Genomic DNA, 25,538 nt, shown 5'->3' on the forward strand with positions numbered 1-25,538 from the left:
CAAAATGATTACAATTCAAAAGTGAGGAATTATGTTTCAGTTGTACAGAGCCTTGGTTAGACCCCATCTGGAGTACTGTGTTCAGTTCTGGGCACCACTCCTCAGGAAGGATATATTGGCCTTGGAGGGGGTACAGTAGAGTCACCAGAATAATACCACGGCTTAAAGGGTTAAATTATGAGGACTGGTTGCTTAAACTTGGTTTGTATTCCCTTCAACTTAGAAGGTTGCGGGGTTATCTAATCGAGATGTTTAAAATGATACAGGGTAGATACAGTTGAACTATTCCTTCTGGTGGGGAATCGAAACAAGGGGGCAAAATCTTAAAATTAGAGCTAGGCCAATTAGGAGTTAAATCAGAATGCACTATTTCACACAAGTGTACTGGAAATCAGGAACTTGCTTCCCCAAAAGGTGGTGAATGCTGGGTCAATTGAAGTCTTTAAAGACAGACATGATAGATTTTTGTTAGCTAAAAGGGTATCGAGGGATATGGAGTTGAGGTACATATCAGCTGTGATCTAATTGAATGGCCGAACAGACTTTGGGCTGAATAGTCTACTCCAGTTCCTATGTTGTCAAATATCTTCATGTAAAATACAAATATTCTCAGGATTGTTAGTAGATATTAGCTGTAGATATTTAAGCAAAGACTAACTGGTGACTCCTCAGTTAATTTTTACAGAAGTAGCTGTGTTTTAACTGAAAGATGACCCAAGAATTTCCTCTTATTACTGCTTTGCCCTGGTTTCAGGTAGTATTGATGCAGTGACAATAACCCCTGGACTTGGGGAACAGACTGTTGACATTGAACCGTAAGTGACTTCTTTTAATGATCACTTAACACAATACAATAAAACTGTTTGCTAGTGCATTTCTCTCCCCACACCCTGGAAAGGTACAAATCCTACTGAAGTGCTGCACTGACGATTCATATTCGGACTACAATACTGTGAATTTCTTCAGTGGAGAATACTTTTAAAATACACTTGTATCTCTCACTTGATGACATACTTGTTTTGCCTTGCACTTAATCAATTTTTTTTTTTTTATGGTTTGGAAAAAAAGCTCCGGTATGATGTTTTACAGACTGGGGGAAGTATACAGTGGTGTCCCCCATTAGGACCACTGCTCTTTTTGATATATATTAATGATCTGAACTTTGGTATACAGGGCATAATTTCAAAGCTTGCAGATGACACAAAACTCAGAAATGTAGCAAACGGTGAGGAGGATATTAACAGGCAGACCTAGACAGACTGGTAAAATGGGCAGGTGCATGGCAGATGAAATTTAACACGAAGTGTGAAGTGATGCATTTTGGTAGGAAGAATGAGGAGAGGCAATATAAATCTCATGGGGGTGCAGGAACAGAGAGACCTAGGGCGGGTGTTCATCAATGACCTTTCCTCCATCATATGGTCATAAATGGGGATGTTTGCTGAGGATTGCACAGTGTTCAGTTCCATTCACAACTCCTCAGATAATGAAGCAGTCCATGTCTGCATGCAACAAGACCTGGATGACATTCAGGCTTGGGCTGATAAGTGGCAAGTAACACTCGTGCCACACAAGTGCCAGGCAATGACTCTCCAACAAGAGAGAGTCTAACCACCACCCCTTGGCATTCAACAGTATTGCCATTGATGAATCCCCCACCATCAATATCCTGGGGGTCACCATTGACCAGAAACTTAACTGGACCAGCCACATAAATACTGTGACTACAAAAGCAGGTCAGAGGCTGGGTATTCTGCGGCGACTGTCTCACCTCCTGACTCCCCAAAGACTTTCCACCATCTACAAGGCACAGGTCAGGACTGTGATGGACTACTCTCTACTTGCCTGGATGAGTGCAGCTCCAACAACACTCATGAAGCTCAATACCATCCAGGACAAAGCAGCCCGCTTGATTGGCATCCCATCCACCACTTTAAACATTCACTCCCTCCACCACTGGTGCACCGTTGCTGCAATGTGTGCCATCTACAAGATGCACTGCAACAACTCGCCAATGCTGCTTTGACGGCATCTCCCAAACCCACGACCTCTACCACCTAGAAGGACAAGGGCAGCAGGCGCATGGGAACACCATCACCTCCAAGTCGCACTCCATCCTGACTTGGAAATATATCGCCATTCCTTCATCGTCACTGGGTCAAAATCCTGGAACTTCTTCCCTAACAGCACTGTGGGAATACCTTCACCACACAGACTGCAGCAGTTCAAGAAGGCGGCTCACCACCACCTTCTCTAGGGCAATTAGAGTTGGGCGATAAATGCTGGCCTTGCCAGCACCGCCCACATCCCATGAACAAAAAAACCCACAAATCTTTGAAGGTGGCAACACAAGTTGAGAAGGCTTTTTTAAAAATATAACAAAAAGCATATGGTATCCTTGGCTTTATAAACAGAGGCATGGAGTACAAAAGCAAGGAAGTTGTGCTAAACCTTTAACTCACTGGTTAGGCCCCAGCTGGAGTATTGTGTCCAATTCTGGGCACCACACTTTAGGAAGTATATCAAAGTCTTTGAGAGGATGTGAAGGAAATTTATGAGAATGATGCCTGGGATGTGGGGTTTCAGTTATATGGAGAGTAGAGAAGCTGGGGTTGTTCCCCTTCGAGCAAAGAAGGTTATGGGGAAATTTCATAGAAGTGTTCAAAATCATGAAGGATTTTGATAGAGTAAATGAGGAGAAAATGTTTCCAGTGGCAGAAGGGTTGGTAACCAGAGGACACAGATTTAAGACAATTGTCAAAAGAACCAGAGGTGAGATGAGAAGTGGGTTTTTTTATGCAGCAAGTTGTCATGATCTGGAAGGCACTGCCTGAAAAGATGTTGGAAGCAGATTCAGTAATAACTTTCAGAAAGGAATTGGATAAATACTTGAAGGGGAAAAATTTTCAGGGCTATGGGGAAAGGGCAGGAGAGTGGGACTAATTGGACAGCTTCTTCGGTTCTGTATCATTCCATGATTCCGCTAAGCTGTTCTGGCATGTTGAATACAAGACAGAAGATTACCTCATGAGAACCAAGAACTGAAATAACATCTGAATCTTGACAAAATACTCTCTCGTAGCTTTGTAGAATGAAAGTTGAAGTAGTTCAGATAAGCTTGGAAATGTGGACTGCTTAGTACAATTGAACAGAATCTAACGGACATCAATTTTGTCCATGATTAGCACATGAAATTTACATTACAGTTCAATTTGAAAAATGAAAAATACGCAGCAGTGGAATTAAATTGAAAGTGCTTCCAAACTACTTGTCTATAGAGAGCATTTAGAGCTACATAACTAGATTGGAATATTGGTGGTAACAGGTTTGTCACTGGTGGTGACGGTGGTAGGAACAATTTAAGGTAATGAGTAGCAGACAAGAACATGAAAATTGAGAGACTTAAATGCATTTTTTTATTTTGGTGTATTGGTATTAATATGATAAATAAGCCTTGTGTCAACATTGAGGCATCCAAGCAGCCCAATTCAGTAAGATTTCTAAAAACTCACTGATTATAATTGTGTATGTTGCATGAAACAGCTGATCCCTTCTAGTATGTATACCTAAGCTTCCGTTGTTACTGGGATTCTTATAACCCTTTGGTATTGCAGCCATGTAACACACCATGAAATAGCTAAATGCTAGAGCTGAATTTTAGTTTTGAAAATCTAAATATTTGCTTTAACAAAGTCTTAAAACATATTTTTTTGTTCCAATGAAAGAGTTCTTCTGAAGCAGAATTCGTTATTTGAATACTATCAGAATTTAACTTTGAATATAGAGGGTTAATTAAAATGTTGCTCCTATTCATTTAACTTGTGTTAGTTTACATACCAAATTGAGAGGCATCAGAGTTTTAAGTGATTATGGAGATACCATATTCATTTTAGAAAATTCAATTAACAAATTGATTACTTATGTTTTATAAATGATAAATTCTAGCAGAAATTGCAGTTGTGTTTTTAAATTAATTCTCTTTGTAACTTTGTTCAGTTAATCCTTCCTGCACCAATGATGGAGATTTCCATTTGAATTAAAGTAGTGTCTCAAATGACATAGCAAGGATTGTTGATTTGTTACTACATTTTTTTTAATGTTCTGCATAGAGGATTTGTAAACTGGGCCTTGCCAATAAAATTCAAATCTACTTACTTATTTTGTACCCATTTAATCTGCTCAGAAATACTGAAATACTTATTCATTTTGTTAGGCGAATCAATATGGGATTGCGGTTTCAAGCGGTAGTCCCAGCATTGCAAGACAAGTCATTGGTTGAAAAAGATATCTCCAAAGCTGACTTGGTGTGGAAGCCTTGGTGTGAACTGGATGATCCAGAAGTACAACAAAAAGGTATAGTGCCTCTTTAGTGAATATGCTTTGCATCTTAGCATGTTACACAGAATGGTTTCAGTGGGGATTATTACTGTCAAGTGAAGTACATTTCCATGTAAACTCTTTTTTTGTTTAATATTTTAACTTATTTAAATCTCCTACCTAGTTTAAGTTTAAAAAAAAATCTTTCCACAACCTCATGGAGACCCCAGCAGCAGCTTAGTTCGCAGTGATTGGTTGCTGTTGTGGTTCAGAATGCCATTTTGGATGGCATCAATTTTTTTTTCAAATTCGGTTACAGCTGGGTGCTGGATTATATTCAGCCAGTACTGAAATTGAATATTCAGTGACTCTCTCTTGGTCAGCACCCAGAACCCAAAAGGCACCAACTCTTTGGAGCCACTCACTGACAATTCAGGTACTGACATCATCTGGCTCCTTACCAACCTCCAAATCCAAATAATGTCAAAATCTCTGTTGCGTTGTTGTGAGATTAAAAATACATAACCTCTGATCAAATAGAAGTATTTTAACAAAATAAATGTATTCGCATTCTCCCACCCATTTTCTCTTTTTATATAAAAAAAAAGCACTGACATGGATCCAAATAGCTCCGATATACCTGCACTGTGTGGTGTGCTACTGAGCTGTACAGACCAGGAAGGTCCCAGCTTTGATTCCTGGTCTCTGCTGAGTTGGCTGATCAGTGGGGGGGGGTGACTGTGGAGATGCTACAGTTCACTTCAACATCTGTGGCCTGGGGAGGAGAAAAATATAATTGGGTTCCTGCATCCCCTACTGGAAGTGCATGTGTGAACATCAGATGGGATGTCATTGCCCAGTCACTTAATGTCTAGGCTCATACATGAATAATGGCCACTTTGATGTACTGAAATAAAAACAGGAAATGCTGGAAATACTCAGCAGGTCAGGCAGCATCTGTGGAGAGAGAAACAGAGTTAACGTTTCAGGTCGATGACCTTTCATTAGAACTGATGTACTGTTGGGCCACCTGCAGTTGGACAGCCATGAGTTGCCACTGCCAAGAAATGAGAGTTCAGGGGGTGGGTTGTTTGGAGGAGGGGAGAAAAACTTTACTTTCTCCTTTTTTGTTAACCTATGTCTTGGCATATTCTGTTTTGAAAAGAGTGGATCGACTACCTTCTTAAGTCCCAGTGCCATGCTTTGAGGCAATCAGTGGGGCAAAGTGAGGTTCCTGCCTGTCGAACACTATCTTGCCAGTCTTGGTATCTATCTCTGACATTGCAGCTGAGATCAGGAATGTGCCCTTCAGGCCTGAAATTGCATCTTCCCACGAAGTATAGTCTACAGCATTAGAATATTATCACAGTTTTTAAAAAACTTTTACTTGAATGAGACATTATCCAATAAAACTAAATCATTTTACTGGAAATGTATCTTTGCCCAACATTCAACAGCTGTGGAGAAAAACACAAATGTTGAAAAATCATTGTTGTGTGTAAGACATTTAAATTATCGTTCGCTTGTTCATCAGTTGAACCCACTAGCATTTTTTAATGCAGCTTACTTTTAAGAATTTCACCACAATTCTATTTCTTTAAGGAAAGCAGTAAGGTTATGTTTTCTTCTCGTGTACTTATAGAAAGGAAGAAAATTTGCATTTACATTGGACCTTTTGCGTCCTAAAAATATTCCAAAGCGTTTCACGACTAATGGAATACTTTTGAAGCTGTTGGGTAGGCAAACGCAACAGCCAGTTTATGCACAGCAAATCCAACAAACACCAATTAGATAAACCATCAGTTAATCTCTTCTGGTGTTGGTTGAGGGGTAATTGTAGACCCAAAGAATTCCTCTGTTCTTTGAATCGTGCGATGGAATCTTTTACTACTTGATTTCGCTAATGAAGCTGGAGATATCTTTTAAAAGTTTAGAAATTGTATAAACTTAATTTTATATTTTTTTTATAGTGGAAGATGTGCTGAACATGGCTTGCTCCAGTGTGCTACCAGGTGGTGGGACAAATCGAGAACTTGCCCTACATTGTCTTTTTGAGGCAAATGGTAACATTTTGGTAAGTGCGATAATTAAAACATGCTCCGATTGCTGGTTATTAACTGGGGTGATGTACTGCTTGCACAACATACATTTAGCATTTTATTTTAAATCATTTGAAGTGCAGTGATACCAGATGTTTGCAGTGAATAATGAAGATTGTGTCAAATCACTGGATTCTACTACATTCTGCAGCTGCTTATAATTAAAACCAACTTCCATTTCATTTTATAGTAGCAGAAGTGTTTTATTTAACTTTTTTCAGGACTGTGGTGAATTATTTATAGAAGCAACAAAATTGTGGAAGATCTGCTGATAAAACACTTGGCAATTTTGTTTTTGTAGATTTTACAAAAATAAAGAATACAGGAAACTTTGCGATATCTGGCACCGACTGGACCGAGCTGCTGCTGATCTATCAAAACTTCCGGATAATGTTGAAGGATACGGAGGTTTTCATCTCCGTATCTGACAACAAACACTGTTGCTTAGCAACAGCTTGTAAACACTCGGCCCGTACCTTGGAAGCGTCTCTGAAGCTGTTGCTAAGCTACAGAGACGCTTTCCAGAGCCTGACTGTTTATAAAAAAATAAAAAAAAAATTTTAATGCTAGGAGAAGAAGAAAACACCTGCTGATTTCTGCCGTTAGATCGAGGTTTCCGGACATACAACCTCCGGATAAAGCAAAGTTTCCTGTATTTATATTTTGATAGCTGTAGAGAAAATTTTGTGCCCTGAGGAATAACTCTCCAGAAAACCACCCCTGTACACCCTTTGCATGCATTGCATAAATAAAAGGGGAAAAAAGCATTTGTGGAAATGTGAAGTAAAAATTAAAAATGTTGGAAATCCACAACAAGCTGATTAGCATCTGAAAAACAAAACGTTAATGATTTAGGGTGTGATCATTTGTTTCATATGTATAGCCTACGATATAGAGCTTACCAAAGTGTGGATGACAGCAATCATCAATCAAACTTCTTTATAATTTCTTTACACAATAAATCATCAGGTATTGATACCAAATAATGAACAGAATTAGGAAATTGAAAAGGAAAAGGAGATTATACCAAATAAACCAATCAATCAGATTTCTGTTGCTGTCCACAGCAAAATGAATGTATACAGCATTTTTGTTTAGCATCTGTTTTATCTTATTTAGCCAACACTGCCGATTAGCTGCTGAATTTGAAGAAGTTTTATGCTGTAAGTTCTATGTAAGATAGCAAAGGCCGGGCAGTAAGTTCTAAAGCTGTTGTTTAGTCTAGTATTTCTGATGACATCCCAAATGAAAGGATTTATAACCATTCGTGGAACCTCCAGGATTGTATCATTGGTTTGACTCCTTAACATTTGTAATAGCCAATTGACTTGATTCAAATAATATTTGGTTTAAAGTTTACTGTCCATTTATGTGGGGCATTGACTACAAAGGAGGCACTGTGTGGTTGCTGAAAGGGTGATGATGATATGGAACCTTAAGATATATGTTATTACATGACTGAAACTAGCTATCCCAAGTATTTTTGGCTGGGGTTTTGGAGATTTCATAGTTCATTACTGGGAAATAAACTCTTTGCTACATGTTATATTTGAGTGTAGCACAAGCGAATGGTAATAACCTTTTATAGTGCAAAAATGTCCAGCCTGAAATAATATAATGGCATAGTCTCTTAATAGGTTAAGGATAAAGCATGTCTTGCTTCTCTGTTTTGTTTCACTTGCTTACTGTGTCCCTTAAGGATGCTGCCAAAACATTGAATACATATTTTGCCGTTTTAAACTATTTCTGTTTCCTTTAATGCTAGGTGGCTGTGGAGATTTTGCTGATGAAGATGCCTATTAAAGCCAAATCTCATCCATTGGCAGATTACCACTACGCTGGTATGTAGCTTTCCCCACACCTTTCTTCTCACTTGCTATGGTGTTCTGTGTGGAATGTAGGATTTTACAGCTGTCAATGCTGACTTATCAAAATAGTTACTCATTTTGCAACAAGAACATTCAAAGTAATTACGATAGCAAAATACTGCGGATGTTGGAAATCCGAAATAACAACAGAAAATGCTGGAAAAACTCAGCAGGTCAGGCAACATCCGTGGACAGAAATTTGAGTTGACGTTTCGGGTCGAACCCTTCTTAAAAACTGGAAAGAAAAGATAGATCGGAGGCAGGGCTGCGATCGGATAAAAGAAACAAAAGAAGTAAAAAAGAGACAATAAAAGGTATTAGAAGCTAGATGAGATGGTAATAGGCTGAGATTAGGTGTAAAGTGTACTGGCAGGGCAAGAGATAGCTGCCAGGTGTGAGAGAGAAACAAAAGGAAAGGAGTGGAAAAATTACAAGAAAAAATGAAATAGGGGCCGAGGTTATGATCTGAAATTGTTGAACTCGATATTGAGTCCGGAAGGCTGCAGAGTGCCTAATCGGAAGATGAGGTGCTGTTCCTCGAGTTTACGTTGAGCTTCCGTGGAACAATACAAGAGGCCAAGGACGGTGAGGTCCGAGTGGGAATGGAGCGGTGAATTAAAATGACAGGCGACCGGAAGCTCGGGGTCACCCTTACGGACTGAACGGAGGTGTTCCGCAAAGCGGTCACCCAATCTGCGTTTGGTCTCCCCAATGTAGAGGAGACCGCATCGTGAGCAGCGAATACAGTATACTAGATTGCGAGAAGTACAAGTAAATCGCTGTTTCACCTGGAAGAGGTGTTTGGGGCCCTGGACAGTGGGAAGGGGGGAGGTATAGGGGCAGGTGTTACATCTCCTCCGCTTGCACGGAAAGGTGCCAGACGAAGGGGAAGGGCTGTTTGGGGTGATAGAGGAGTGGACTAGGGTGTCTCGGAGGGAGCGGTCCCTGCGCTATGCTGAAAGGGGAGGGGAGGGGATGATGCGTTTGGTGGTGGGATCACTTTGGAGGTAGCGGAATTGCCGGAGGATGATCCGTTGAATGTGGAGGCTGGTGGGGTGAAAGGTGAGGACAAGGGGAACCCTATCGTGGTTCCGGGAGGGAGGGGCAGGGGTGAGGGCAGAAGTGCGGAAGATAGAACTGACACGGTCGAGGGCAGTGTCAATCACGGTAGAGGGGAATCCTCGGTTGCGGAAAAAGGAAGACATGTCTGAAGCACTGGTGTGGAAGGTGGCATCGTCGGAGCAGATACGGCGGAGACGGAGAAACTGGGAGAATGGAATAGAGTCCTCACAGGAAGCGGGGTGGGAGGAAGTGTAGTCCAGGTAGCTGTGGGAGTCGGTGGGCTTGTAGTGAATATTGGTCGATAACCTATCCCCAGAGATGGAGACGGAAAAGTCGAGGAAGGGAAGGGAAGAGTCAGAGATGGACCATGGGAAGGGTGGAAATTGGAGGCAAAGTGAATGAAATTGTCAAGTTCGGGCCGAGAGCAGGAAACGGCACCGATACAGTCATCAATGTATCGGGAAAAAGAGGTGAGGGAGGGGACCCGAGTAGGACTGGAACAAAGATTGTTCCACATAGCCCACGAAAAGGCAGGCATAGCTAGGACCCATGCGGGTACCCATGGCAACACCTTTGATTTGGAGGAAATGAGTGGAGTTAAAGGAGAAGTTGTTCAATGTGAGAACAAGTTCAGCCAGGCAAAGGAGGGTGGTGGTGGATGGGGACTGGTCGGGCCTCTGTTCAAGGAAGAAGCGGAGCGCCCTCAGGCCATCCGGGTGGGGGATGGAGGTGTAGAGGGATTGTACGTCCATGGTGAAAAGGAAGCGGTTGGGGCCAGGAAACTGGAAACTGTTAAGTGGCGGAGGGCGTCCGAAGAGTCGCGGATGTAGGTGGGAAGAGACTGGACAAGGGGAGAAAAGATAGAGTCAAGATAGGAAGAGATAAGTTCTGTGGGGCAAGAACAGGCTGAAACGATGGGTCTACCAGGGCAGTCCTGTTTGTGGATCTTGGGAAGGAGGTAGAAGCGGGCTGTGCGGGGTTGGGGAACTATGAGGTTGGTGGCAGCGGGGGGAAGATCTCCAGAGGAGATGAGGTCAGTGACAGTCTTGGAAACGGTGGTTTGATGTTCGGTAGTGGGGTCAGGGTCCAGGTGGAGGTGTCGGAAAGTTGGCGTTCAGCTTCCGCTAGGTAGAGGTCAGTGCGCCAAACAACAACAGCACCACCCTTGTCAGCGGGTTTAATGACAATGTCATGGTTGGATCTAAGAGAATGGAGTGCTGCAAGTTCAGAGGGAGGTAGGTTGGAGTGAGTGAGGGGAGCAGGGAAATGGAGACGGCCGATGTCACGGCGGCAGTTAGCGATGAAAAGATCTAGAGAGGGTAAGAGGCCAGGGGGCGGGGTCCAGGTGGAACGGGAATTCTGCAAACGGGAGAAAGGGTCAGTTGTGCGGGGGGAAGACTATTGGCCAGAGAAGTGGGCACGGAGACGAAGGTGGCGGAAAAAGAGCTCAACATCGTGCCGAGCTCGAAATTCATTGAGGTGGGGGCGTAAGGGGATGAAGTTTTAAACATCAATTTGTGTTGATCATGCTGATGAGAGAAGCAGTACCCTATGTGATACAATACTTGTACATGTGGACCTACCCTGATGAGACAAGTGCAGAAGTTGCAAATGTATTGTGCTTGTTGGCTGGGTCAACAAGCTCAGGAAACTACTATTTATGCAATTTAAAATGTAAGCATTTGTTCGGCAGTGTCTCCTTTCACTGAATTTGCTCTCTTCACTGATTTTTCATCTACATACTGCCACTCGAGCACATCATCCGAGAACATGTCAGGTTCCACGTGCGCTGAAGACACCCAGTTCTACCTCATTACTGCCTCTCTCAACCCCGCTACTGTCTCTGATTGTCTGACATCCAGTACTGGATGAACAGAAATTTCCTCCAACTAAATATTGGGAAGACTAAAGCCATTGCCTTCAGTCCCTGCCACAAACTCTCTTCCCTGACCACCGACTCCATCCTTCTTCCTGGCAACTGTCTGAGGCTGAACCAGACTGTTCGCAACCTTGGTGTAGTAACTGACCCTGAGATGAGCTTCCGACCACATATCCACTCCATCACTAAGACTGCCTACTTCCACCGTAACATCGCCTGTCTCCGCCCCTGCCTCAGCTCATCTGCTGCTGAAACCCTCATCCATGCCTTTGTTACCTCCAGACTTGATTTTTCAATGTTTTCCTGGCCGGACTGCCATCTTCCACCCGACATAAACTTGAGCTCATCCAAAACTCGGCTGTCAGTATCCTAATTTGCACAAAGTCCCGTTCACCCATCACCCCTGTGCTCGCTGACCTACATTGGCTCACAGTCCGGCAACGCCTCGATTTTTAAAAATTCTCATCCTTGTTTTCAAATCCCTCCATGGCCTCGCCCCTCCCTATCTCTGTAACCTCCTCCAGCCCTACAACCCTCCGAGATCTCTACTCCTCTAATTCTGGCTTTTTTCGCATCCCCTATTTTAATTGCTCCACCATTGGAGACTGTGCTTTCAGCTGCCTAGGCCCTAATCTCTGGAATTCCCTCCCTAAACCTCTCCACCTTTCTACACCTCTCTCCTTTAAGATGTTCCTTCAAACCTACCTCTTTGACCAAGCTTTTGATGATCTGTCCTAAAATCTCATGTGGCTCGGTGTCAAATTTTGTTGGCTAACGCTCCTGTGAAGCACCTTGGGATGATTTACTACGTTGAAGGTGCTGTATAAATGCAAGTTGTTGTTGTAGTAGAGTTCATTCTTCCTTCAGAGGTGTTGAATACTTGTACTTTTTCCTGGCCATTTTGATTCTCTCCTTCCCATCTTAATCAGCAGTGTCAGCTGGCGTAGTAGCTTGTTTTTGCTCACACTTGTGAAGCTGAAGTATGGGTTTGACCCTATGGTGAAACTCCTGTTGGTGAAACTGCCCCTTTTTATACAATAGCATGACTTCACCAACAGAATGGGAGTACAAAATGGCCATAATGGTGAAAAACACGACACTGGCAGCCTGTCAGTCCCCTAGCCTACAACAGTCACCCCAACTCCCATTTAACAGTTTTAACTCTTATTTCAAATTGGACTTTTCCTTTGATCATAATAAAATCAACTGGAGAAAAGAGGAAAAATATATTTTTTGCATTGACACTTTGCAATCTTGTGCAGCAAGTTAGCTCATTCAGAGGTTTAAAAATAATGGCCCAGAACTTGGTGTCGGGGGCTTGCCGCGCGTGCAAGCCCCCGATCTGCACTCACCCAGCGCGCTGACATCTGAAGCCCGGGCCTGCTTGCATTTCCTGTCACAGGCCCGGTTCAGATGTCGGCGCGATGTGCTTACCTGATCCAGCGGTGTAGTTAGTGCGATGTGCCGGCTGGGATCAGGTGAGCACTGTACAACCAATCAGGGGAGGGGAAGGTTCATTCATGAGTTTGAGAGTAAGAACTGTCAAACTCATGAAAACTACGGGGGCCCAAAACACTATTTAAACTTTAAATAAAAATTTAAAAAACATCCCAATCATTAAATTAAGTATAAATAAGTTTAAAAAAAATAATTTAAACAATTTTTTTTGTTGAAAAAAAGCAATTTTTAATAAAAAGGGTCTAAAACTAAACTTACCTTATTGTAGATAATTTAAAATAATAAACCTGTGGGAAAAAATTCTAAATTACACTAAAACACCACTTACCTGTAAAAAATAAATACTTAGGTGTGCTTTTTACAAGCGTAAAACCGGAGGCCTTTACACATGCGCAAATCCCCCAAAACAGAGGAAATCCAAGACGCACACACTGCCCCCTACAGCCTCTTCACCTCTTGGGTTAGAGGAGAGGAAATGCCGGTTTTCAGCGCATGCGCTGCGCATGCGCTGTGCATGCTGAAAACCGGCATTTCCTCCGGCCAGACGCGTGAGCACCCCTTCCGTACTCGCGCGCTTGGGGAGGAATTACTGCCCCATAATTTTTATAGGGGTATCTGTTCTTGCATATTTGAAATGTCAATAAAGTATTAGCTACTTCCCAATTTAGAGTTGATTTCCTGTGTCTCAGTGCAAGTTTTCTGTCTCTTGATTGGTTGATGACGTGTCAACTTTTCAATTGTTCATTCAATTCCTTTGTGAGGGACATTATGACTACTTGTTAATGCTGCAAACTCCTTGTGTAATTTGTTCTTTTGTTTTTGAGATACTCTGATCTGCGGTTCCCTGTATGCTTTTTTTATTGGTAAATGCTAAGAACATAAGAAACAGGAGAAGGAGTAGGCCATTTGACCCTTCAAGCCTGCTCCGCCATTCAATAAGATCATGGCTGATCTTCTACCTCATCTCCACTTTCCTGTACAATCCCCATATCCCTTGATTCCCTTAATATTCAAAAATCTATCGATCTCTGTCTTGAATATACTCAATGACTGAGCCTCCACAGCCCTTTGGGGTAGAGAATTCCAAAGATTCACCACCTTCTGAGTGAAGAAATTTCTCCTCATCTCGGAATAAATGGCTGACCCCTTATTCTGAGACGGTGACCCCTGGTTCTCGACTTCCCAGCCAGGGGAAACATCCTTCCTGCATCTACCCTGTGAAGCCCTTTAAGAATTTTGTATGTTTCAATGAGATCGCTTCTCATTCTTCTAAACCCTAGAGAATATAGGCTTAGTCTACTCAATCTCTCCTCATAGGACAATCCCCCCATCCCTGGAATCAGTCTGGTGAACCTTCGTTGCACTCACTCTATGGCAAGTATATCTTTCTGTTTTTGTAGCCTGTGTTTTTTGTGTGTCCTTTGTTGGTCTCCTTGCTTTCCAGTAAAGCTGCACTGTTATCTCAGTTCATGTCGGTTCAATGGAAAAATAGCAAAACTGCAACCACAGCTGAACTTTGACAAACCCGTAAGCCAAATTATACAGGTCAGCATTTTGTGCATTGTTGCTACCTTTTCCGTCACGTCTGAGATGGGGTGGATGGGATTTTCCATTGGCGCATTATTCAGGTGCCGGGTGCGGCATCTGCTCTGTCCACCCGATGATGTCGGCCTAAGGCCCAAACCATTTTTCCGGTCAGGCCTCATTACAATAATATTGACGAGCAGGCAGCTCGTCCATTGGGCGGGGGGCGGGGGGGGCAGAATCCGGCGGCCCTTCTGTGGATCCGAGCCAACAGAATGGAGCATTGGGGTGCCAATGAGAAACTGGCAGTGGGTGAAAGATTTTTGTGGGACCAGCAGGCTCATCACAATATTTTTGGCAAAGCTTTATTTGTTACCCCTTTCCTGATTGGCCAAACCAGCATCCCTTTAATGCTCAGTTCCACTGGTGCGCTTCGCCAGTGGAAGACTAAAATTACATCAGCGTCCTAAATAAGATGTTGGACCCTGATTTGCATATTGTAACCAGGCTACTGATTAGAACATCAAGGATTTTTGGAATAAAAGAAAGTCAATTTTAGCTCCTTTTTGATGGACTTGAACTTCACCAACCTGCTTCCTTACCATATATCCCTTTTCTCTCCAGAAATCTAATTAATTGCTTCATGTGCCATCTGCTTCAGGTTGACTTGTTTTCTAATTCCTAACTTCCTAATATTAATTGTGTCACTTGGCATTTGAGCTCTTTGCCATAGTAACCAATTTTCCCAGATTAACTTTTTGCAAACTTTCTTCACACCCACCAGTGTTTGACATTTATTTTTTAAGCAATCTGATCAGACTGCTAATTTTGGAAAGCAGTTATGCCTTACTTGGTGGCGTCTATTCTGTCACTTGCCTGTTGGAATTATTGCTCCTTAGAATAGCTCTGTAAATGGAAATATTTGAAGAAAAGTTCCTTTTAGAAACTAGGGATGACTATTAATAAGACTATTCATTATACTTAACCCTAGAGATAACTTTACTTATCTCCTCTATTTCCTCTCTTCCCTCCTTTTTTATTGACTCAATGGGCTCGATTTTCATTGGGCCATTGAGGCAGGATGGGAGGTGTGTGGGGGGGTTGAAATCGGGGGGCACGAACCCATCCCGCCCCCAACTCGCCTCCATGCCAGTTTCAAAGGAGGCGGGTACCCGACCTGTGCTGGGACCCGCCTCCCTGAGGCGGGAAGGGGATTAGTGCCAATTAACTGCCTGTTAACAGGCAGTTTTTAGCCTAATCCCTATTTTCATCCCTGAAGTGTGGGATTCCCGACTGCTCCAAACCACGCCAAGTTAGCGAGGCGGACCGTCGGGCTGAAGGGCTTGGAGGGGTCGAGATGTCCAGTGCTCAGGTGAGTGATGTGTGCATGAGTGCAGAGGTAAGTGTGTTTGGTGTGTGTAAAGTGTTTAAAGAAGTTTTACTTACCTTTACAGCCTTCCTTCCTTCAGGTCTCGCGAGTCCCTCATCTCACCGGCACAGAAAGCAGAATGGCCGCGAGCTGTCAAAATCTGCAGCATTCTGCTTTCTGTTCTGGAGAGATCTCTAAATCAGCCTGAGAGGAAGGAATTAACTTAGTGTACAGATCATCAGTGTTTGACAGCTTCAAAGAGCTGTCAAACGCTGATATTTCATCTGTCAAAAGGTCTTGACAGATGAAATGTCAATCTGTGACATCACCTGTTGCCGGGTGGCCTTTAATTGGTCTGCTGAGCCCGCTGGGTGGGCTCAAAAAGGTCCATCAAGTCAAAATCACGTGGGTTGGCCGCAACTCGATGGAGGCGGGACGACAACCCCAAAAGTTGTAGTCCCGCCTCCTGCACGCCTCCAGTATCAAAATCCAGCCCACTGACTCCCTCCCTAGTTATATCTTTCAGATGTTCTGCATTTGTAGAGTTCCATGACCCAGAAGATGACCAATGACTCACTTGCAGTAATCTGCATACTGGGTTAACCATAGTCTCGTGCTATGCTGCTCACACTCTCCAAAGTATTACATGTAGTTTGTTGATGCTGAAGCAACTAATACTTATTTACAATTATAATAGAAATATAAAGTACAAAAGCACACTGCAAATACCATTTATAGAAGACAATGCAGAAATAAAATGAGCAAAGTCCATAAGAAGATCATTACCATTTTCAATAAATATCCTTGTAGATCACCAGAAGTTTTGCATTGATAAATTCCACCTGACTTTGACTTCTTGCCTTTGTGTTGATTAGAATTAATTTGTGATGTATGTAACATAAACCTCAAGTTATGGAGTCCTCTCTCTGACCAAATATTAGAACTCCGAATGATCTGAAGAACTACAGCAAATTTGTTTTTAATCCACTTAATTCATTTTGAAATTAGGTGTCCAGCCATGCTTAATGATGCATGCATTCATATATACAACAAACACTCACATCCAAATAAATACATTTGAGTGTATGTGGAATGCAAATGAATTCACACCTTATACGGTAGAACATTTATTTGTACGTCCACCTCCCACAGTTGTTGCATGTTTCCAGGCAAATTAGTTGTTTTCAGCTAAGTTTACTAAGAAATTACAAAACTACAAAATTATAAAATTTAGCTGTAAGTTTCAAATGGGAACTAATTAGTGTGCAGATTGCAGAATGTTTCTGGTTAAGTTATTGTTCAAGTTTAATTTTTCCCCTCCATGCTTTCATCTCGATAATAAAGCAAGGAAAGTAATTCTGGTTTTCACAGCTTGGTTTTGTCCTGAATGGGGTGGATGGCTGAAAACAGGTTCCTGGGCAACCAGCCTGATGCCTTTGAACCCTACTGTGAATAACCGTACTATTTAATTCTGAAAGACACATTTTTGCTGTTCCCTTGTCTGAGTTCAGCTTTTGGAAAAGAACAATGATCCCTATAATTTTTTTGGGGTGCGCGGCCCTTTCAAATTACTGCGCATGAGCGGTTTTTCCATTCAAAAGCTGGTGCCGGCTGCACGGGACCTCCAGACCGCTGCGCAGCTTAACAGGAACATTGATTGGTACTCTGGCTCTTTAGTAGATTTCTGCCTCGTCAGGTCACTAATATTTACTGGTTCAAGAAAGCATTATTATGGAAAACCTCACAGACTTTGTAAGTTTTGTAATGTAGTGAAATCTGCTTTGTTTGTCCATGCTTTTGCTAAATTTACTTAATGATACCTGATTCGTAGTTTGTAGCCTGTCCAGCTCAATTGAAGAGACCTGGACAGGATTAGGAACCTTGCACTATATTCAGTGATCTTGGCAGCATCACTTTACTGTGCACATGCTACCTCCTAGGTTACTTCTCTGATCAGGTTATGATTTGATTCATAAGTAGTGTGGGTTTGCTTGTGGAAGCGATCGTTTGCGCTGAGCATGAGGAAAAAGTACCTGAAGAGTGTCCAAATCAAAATGGGGACATCTTCACTTACTACATGTGGATGTATTGCTTTTATCCACAAAGTCAAATAATGCAAAAACAGTGGCATTAGACAAATATCTAAATGGTATATTGGGTGAATATCATAGCTAATAGGTGACTGGAAGATTTTTTGGTTTAAATGCAAATAATGGAGTTTAGTTTAGAAATCAAAAAGGTAGATTAGGTTAGGCTAACTATGAATGAAAATGGTACAGTAAGTAGTAAGATAGCAAAATACTGCAGATGCTGGAAATCCGAAATAACAACAGAAACTGCTGGAAAAACTCAGCAGGCCAGGCAACATCCATGCAGAGAGAAACAGAGTCAACGTTTCAGGTCGAAACCCTGCATCAGGACTGAGAAAACACAGGAAATGAAACAGATTAAAAGGCCAGTTTGGGGGCTGGGAAATGGGGATGAAAGAACAAAAGAGAAGTGAAGAGACATTAAGAGATATTCAAAACAAGATGAGATGGTGATAGGACTAGTGAAGAGACAAAAGACGGCTCTAGATGAGGTGTGAAATGCGCTGGCAGAATGAGAGACAGCTGCCATGTGGGAGAGAAAAAAGGGGGCAGGGCACAAAACAAAGGTGTGGATAAAAAAATATATATAAAAATGTAATGGGCCGAGGTTATGATCTGAAATTGTTGAACTCGATATTGAGTCCAGAAGGCTGTAAAGTGCCTAATCAGAAGATGAGGTGCTGTTCCTCGAGCTTACGCTGGGTTTCCGTGGAACAATGCAAGAGCCCGAGGACGTTGAGGTCTGAGTGGGAATGGAGCGTTGAATTAAAATGACAGGCGATCGGAAGCTCGGGGTCACCCTTATGGACTGAACGGAGGTGTTCTGCAAAGCGGTCACCCAATCTGCGTTTGGTCTCCCCAGTGTAGAGGAGACCACATCAAGTAGTAATGTCAGAGAAGATGTTACAGTATCTCAAACCCGTGAGAAAATCACCACTTTGGGCATGTTTTCTTCTTTCTATCTCTGAGTATAATTTAAACTAACAAAGTTAAGAAATAAATGATCTCTCAGTGCAGTGAATGTTAATTGTGTTGAAACATTCAGAAAGAAAACAAGTTGATTATTACTGCAGCAGGAAGAAAGCCCACAGGCTTGTCAGTGAAGCAAAAAAGGTGGAAATTGGTCCAATTCTCTAATGGGGACAAACTAGAGAGTTCTGACTAAAGATCATCGACCTGAAACGTTAAAATTGAAGCACAAGGACACCGAGGAGCCAAAATAAAATCATTAAGGAGATAGTATCAATAAATTTCACATTGCTTCCGTATTAATTTTACAAATGGTTTAGAAGATCCAAAAAATACAAGTGGGGGTAAAGTGATAGTGAAATATTGTCAAGTCATGTCTTGACCCCACCTCCAGGATAGTCACTGTACCGAGTTTAAAAAATAATAACCTAAGACAGTAGAAAAAGTAAAATGAAGGGAAACTGGGTTTCTAGGGAAACTGAACTTCTCATTAGAAAGGAGACTGAGGAGAAGTAGAAAGTAGGTGTTCAAATCATTAGTGAAATTATTATGGTAAATTTAAGAGTTCTTTATGTGGTGTATGATTTGTATAAGCTGAGAAAAAACTGCAAACTAAATGTAATTAAGTAATAGCTTTATATTTTAATTAAGAAATAAATGATCACATGGTGCAGTGAATATTAATTGTGTTGAAACATTCGGAAAGAAAACGGGTTGATTATTACTGCACCAGGAAGAAAGCCCACAGGCTTGTCAGTGAAGTAAAAAGGTGGCAATTAATCCATTCCTGTAATGGGGACAAACCAGAGAGTTCTGATGAAAGGTCATCGACCTGAAACGTCAGCTCTGTTTCTCTCTCCACAGATGCTGCCTGACTTGCTGAGTGTTTCCAGCATTTTCTGTTTTTATATTTGAGATTTGATTGGCTTTGTCTCACTTCCAGTTTCCTGTGGTGATGTAAACCCATTTGCAAGAACTAATTTACTAAATCCAGTCATGGCTCAGCGGCTGTGAATTAAATTGGAATGTAATTTATATCGAAATAAAATAGAATAGAAACTGCTTGATTTGGTTCCTGAAAATGATATGGTTACAGACAGTAACAGATTATTCTGCTTAAATCACAGCAGCAATTTGTTTGTAGTAATTAAAATTAATGCCAGTATTTCTGAAGTATCTAATAACCCCTTGATTAGACGCAATAAAACGAGAACCAGTCTACAGCAAAAATAAATGAATGCACGTATAATGTCTGTTGTATTAAGGCTGTGTGAAATTTCTTGTTATGAAATTCTACTTTATGCAGACCTAAATGGAAATTAAAAACTGAAGTTACTTCATTTTTTAAATGAAAATTTCTATTTTTAATTTCCATCTATTCTAAATAGCGAATGGAAGAATTTTAACCAATTTTGTTCATTTTCACTAAATTGTTGCATGTAGATTACAGTAGGGTCAAAATCTTAACATAATGAGCAATTTATGTCCTCTTACAATGTTGTTGTGGACAGAGCTATCATCCTGTATATTGTTGCCATTAGAATAAAAAGATAATTTTCTTTGTGATAAGCTGTGTAACTTTTATCTCCTAGTTCTCTTATCCAGTTGGTGATGAGGAAACTACAATTGGTCTTAACATCTTTAGGTTACAGTTCGTTCTCCTGATCAGCGTCTAGTGATCCCTGCTGGAAGTGTATATGTGGACATTGGATGAGGACAGGATTTGGCTCTGCTATGATTCCCCCATAGTTGAATAGTCTATCAACACACACCATCGGGGCTCTCGTGTGCATAATGGGCACTTGGGCAAGGAGGGTGGCTGATAGCAAGTGAAGCTATTCATCAATGTGCCAACCTTTTCAGAAGAGTAGGGGGCAGAAAGTTGATGAAAAGAGGGGGCGGGAAATAGAATTTATGTATGCAGAGATGACTGCGTTTCGGTAGTGTTTGAAATCAAATGGACCTGGTTATGGTGCAGAAATCCTGCTGCGTTGTTTCTTAACTGACTCTGACTCCGGCTCTGTTTAGTCAAGTTAATATACCATAGTAATTTATAGTGTGATGTTACTGGGTTTACAGTGGTGATTCTCAACCTACAGCAGATTAGTTCACGCTCTGAAATCCCTCCTGTATAAATAATAATGTGCTTGCGCATGAATTTAAATGTCACATTATAGGAAATGAATCAAAACTCATTCATTCAGTGACCATCCTGAATTTGGTGCAGCCCTCGGACTATTTGGAAGGCTTCACAGATGACCATCAATGGATAGTAATTGGAGAATATCTGATGATACTTACTACTTGGTTATCTTTACTTGCCGCGCATGAGTCGCAAATAACAGCTGTTCCTCTGAATTCTGTACTGGACGTACAAGATTATGTATGTGGCATTTTGAAAAAGATATTACATGTGTGCCGTGCCCATTAACTAGAATATAGGGCGTTTGACAAAGCTCTTGCAACTGTATTTTTTGAACTACGATGGTTAGGGTTAGGTTATGATCTGGTCAATATCGAATCATTTTTACCTTATCCTGGTACTTGAACTTAGGAACAAGAGTCGGCCATTCAGCCCATCAAACATTTCCCACCATTGAATGAGATCATGGCTGATCTGTACCTCAGATACATTTACTTGTCTTTTCTCCATATTACTTGATACCCTTACTTAATAAAAAATTGTGGCAAGCAGAGACCAGATACTTCCTCACCGGAACATAAGAGGAACAAAAAATCAGAGGATCATTCATGCCCGGCCTTTCGTCAGTTGCTTTTCATAGCCAGCAATGGGGCCAAAAATAACTAAAAATACGAAATGCATTCTTTGGCTTTTAACTCCAGTCACATTAATATCTAATGAATCGAACACATGGATGGGCATTGCACATATTAGCATTAAAATTTTTTGCTATGTGCCAAAACTAGAGAGAGAACGATGTAATAATTCGCTAATGATTTCCTGCTCCATGTCACTCCCTGCACTGCCATTCACTCACTTAGTGTTTCATTAGCACATTTTCTGTTTGGTGAACCACAAGTTTGTTGACTATGAAAAATTGTGTTGATTGCACAGAGTAATTTGCGCATTATCTGTTACAGTAGTCTTGCGATTATCTGCTGCATCTTGGCATTTCATGTCACTGCCTCCTCTTTCATCTTGCGGCACTGTCCAAGTCAGTACTTGTGTGCCACTCCGACTGCTCAACTGCACTCCATTGCAAACACTTTAGTATCTCCCCACACAGAAGAACATGTTGCCATGCGCTACTCTTAGTCTGAGGATCACACTTGGAAATCAGAAGTGTGAAGCGATTCTGACCAAATTTCCTGATCCAAGATATTGCAGAGGTGATAACCCAAGTCTGTTTGTTCTGTACTTTCCCATTTCTGTTCTTTTTTTCATTGTGCTTCATTTAATTCCTTTTCTCTGTTTCCATAAAAAATTATTAGAATAGAAAACCTCCCATGCTCGCTCTTGCTTTCACCATCTCTGTCTGCCTGTATCGTTCTCCCTGTCTCCTGTTTGGAAATTAGATATTTACTACCTTTAACTGTCAACACACACGTGAGGTAATTAATTGGCTTCAAACTCTGATTTTTTTTTCCTGAAGATTGAACTAACATTAACATGAGCTCTCTCTCTCACACTTTTTTTGGTGTATAAATTCATCTTTGATGGTAGCACAGAATGGGCGGTATCACGTTGGCCGCCCGTTATATGAACCACCCGATATTCCTTCCCATTACAATGCTATAAACCCCCCCCCCCCCCCCCCCCCGTTTTGTACTCATGGCCAAGACAAATTTCTATGCATTCACCTCTTCTCCTCCACCCCGGCCCCCTAGGAGCTTTAATTTACTGTTGCATTTTATGATCAATTGTTCTGCCAGAACGTGGAATTGAATGGCCATTAGTGTATAATGTTATCTGCTATGTTGTCATTATTGTTTACAGATTTCCTGTACTTGTAGGTATAACTGTATTCTGACTGTAGTGGTCTGGCAGGTAGGATCTCATTGTAGAAGCAATTCCAAACAACAGTCACACTGAGAGATTGTAAGGCTGGTGTCAGCTTGCCAAATTTTAATTTGAAAACTGGAGCACTGGCTGTTTTCCTGTGTTATGGGAACTTCATAAGAGAAATTTAAGCAACCTTGTGAACTGATCCCTATATAATGTTTTCAGTAATGTAACTGGTGTGCACTAGATAGCATTAATAGGTCAGAATTCTAAATAGTTTACATTTAATGAATATGATAGTATAATCGTAATAGGTAAAAACCGAGAACTTACTGCACTGAAGCTTGGTAGGTTTTTTTCCCACATCACTCTACATATATCTCTCCACAAATTCTACATGATGAAATCCTTCCCAATGTAAAGTTTTATTTCTTGAAATAAGTTGTTATAAACCTTTTTGCAAAAGAGAGATGGTGTTAAAAGTTGTATGGTGGGTTGATTAAGGCAGCCAATTCCTGCACTGAAATTATGACCACTGCATCTCTAACTCACCAATGGAGTTTGGCAACCTGCAAGTTTATATTTTAAAAATTCACTTTTGGGCAGTTAAGTCAATATGCCTGGCATTTCAACAGCACTCAAAGTAGAAAAGTCACCTGGTCCGGATGGGTTACTGAGGAAAATAAGAGTGGAGATAACTGAGGCTCTGGCCACAATCTTCCAATCCTCCTTAGAAATTGGAGTGGCACTGGAGGATTGCAAATGTTACACACCTGTTCGAAAAGGGAAAAGGGATAAACCAAAGGTTTGGTCAAAGAGGTAGGTTTTAAGGAGCGTCTTAAAGGAGGAAAGAGAGGTAGAGAGGCAGAGAGATTTAGGGAGGAAACTACAGAGCTTGGGGCCTAGGTAACAGAAGGCACGACCACCAAAGGTTGAGTGATTATAATCAGGGATGCTCAAGAGGGCAGAATTAGAGGAGCACAGATATCTCTTGGGTGGGGAGGGGGGGGGGCTAAAGGAGATTACAGAGAGGAAGGGGCGAGGCCATGGAGGGATTTGAAAACAAGGATGAGATTTTTGAAATCAAGGCGCTGCTTAACCAGGAGTAGGTCAGCGAGCACAGGGGTGATGGGCGAACGGGACATGGTGCGGATTAGGACACGGGCAACTGAGTTTTGGATGACTTCAAGTTTACGTAGGGTGGAATGTGTGAGGCCAGCCAGGAGTGCGTTGGAATAGTCAAGTCTAGAGGTAACAAACGCATGGATGAGGGTTTCAGCAGCAGATGAGCTGAGGCAAGGACGGAGACAGGCGATGTTACGGAGGTGGAAGTAGGCGGTCTTAGTTATGCTGTGGATATGTGGTCAGAAGCTCATTTCAGGGTCAGATATGACACCAAGGCTGCGAACAGTATGGTTCAGCCTCAGGCAGATATTAGGGAGAGGGATGGAGTCAGTGGCTAGAGAACGGCGTTTGTGGCGGGGACCAAAAACAATGGCTTCGGTCTTCCCAATATTTAATTGGAGAACATTTCTGCTCATCCAGAACTGTATGTTGGACAAGCAGTCTGACAATTTAGACACCGTGGAGAAGAGGTAGTGAGGTATAGCTGGGTGTCATCAGCCTACATGTGGAAACTGATGCTGTGCTTTTGGATGATGTCACCAAGGGGCAAAATGTAGATGAGAAATAGGAGGGAGCCAAGGATAGATCCTTGGGGGACACCAGAGGTAACGATGCAGGAGCGGGAAGAGAAGCTGTTGCAGGTGATTCTCTGGTTATGATTGGATAGATAAGAATGGAACCAGGCGAGTGCAGTCCCACCCAGCTGGACGACGGTGGAGAGGCGTTGGAGAAGGATGGAGTGGTCAACCGTGTCAAAAGTTGCAGACAAGTCAAGAAGGACGAGAAGGGATAGTTTACCTTTGTGACCGTCACAAAGGATGTCATTTGTGACTTTGATGAGAGCTGTTTCAGTACTGTGGCAAGGGTGGAAACCTGATTGGAGGGATTCAAACATGGAATTGGGAGGCGACAACACGTTCAAGGACTTTGGAGAGGAAAGGGAGGTTGGAGGTGGGGCGCTAGTTTGCAATGACTGAGTCATCAAGGTTTCTTTTGAGAAGAGGGGTGATGACTGCAGATTTGAGGGAGAGGGGGATAATACCTGAGGAGAGCGAACCATTAACAATATCAGTTAACATGGGAGCCAGAAAAGGAAGTTGGGTGGTCAGCAGTTTGGTGGGAATAGGGTCGACGGAGCAGGAAGTGGGTCTCGTAGACAAGATGAGCACAGAGATCATGGGGGGAGATCAGAGAGAAACTGAAGAAAGCTGTAAGTTCAGGGCTAGGGCAGGGGAGAACCTTAGAGGAAGTTTGGTCCAGTGGGCTAGGGGAAGGAAGGGAAGTGGCAGAGGCAGCTGAACGGATGGTCTCAATCTTAGAGACAAAGAAGTCCATGAGCTCCTCACACTTGTTATCGGAGGTGAGGGTGGAGGAGACGGGGGGAGGGGTTTAAGAAGATGGTTAAGAAGACTAAGGGACACAAAGCAGAGATTAATGGTAAACGGTTGTTTTTCAGACAGAAGGAAGTATACAGTAGTGACCCACAGCAGTTAGTATTGGGACCACTGCTCTTTTTGATATATATTAATGACCTGGACTTCAATATACAGGGCATAATTTTGGAGTTTGCAGATAACCGGAAACTCATGTGGTAAACAGTGAGGACAATAGTAATAGATTTCAGGAGAACATAGAAAGACTGGTGAAATGGGCAGACACATGGCAGATGAAATTTAACGCAGAGAAGCATAAAGTGATGCATTTTGGTTGGAAGAATGAGTAGAGGCAACTAAATGGTACAATTTTAAAGGGGGTGCAGGAACAGAGAGACCTGGGGATGTATGTACACATATCTTTAAAGGTGGCAGGACAAG

At 42.1% G+C, this 25,538-nt stretch overlaps 1 protein-coding gene across 7 annotated transcripts in view; it reads left to right on the top strand.

The window, feature by feature from the left end:
• Nucleotides 1–25,538, top strand: part of LOC147121106 (transcriptional-regulating factor 1-like) — a 279,913-nt gene that overhangs the window by 214,170 nt on the left and 40,205 nt on the right. For all 7 annotated transcript variants that reach the window (XM_085980821.1, XM_085980823.1, XM_085980826.1 and 4 more), the window contains 4 exons: nucleotides 755–815; nucleotides 4,214–4,353; nucleotides 6,288–6,391; nucleotides 8,182–8,257. In XM_085980821.1, coding sequence (XP_085836947.1) covers nucleotides 755–815; nucleotides 4,214–4,353; nucleotides 6,288–6,391; nucleotides 8,182–8,257 — 381 coding nt within the window. The remainder of the gene's footprint in view (nucleotides 1–754; nucleotides 816–4,213; nucleotides 4,354–6,287; nucleotides 6,392–8,181; nucleotides 8,258–25,538) is intronic.

This window comes from Somniosus microcephalus, chromosome 3 (genome assembly GCF_052327205.1).
Source record: "Somniosus microcephalus isolate GS21.2 chromosome 3, FLI_Smic_1.0, whole genome shotgun sequence".
In the NCBI taxonomy this organism is placed as follows: Eukaryota; Metazoa; Chordata; class Chondrichthyes; order Squaliformes; family Somniosidae; genus Somniosus; species Somniosus microcephalus.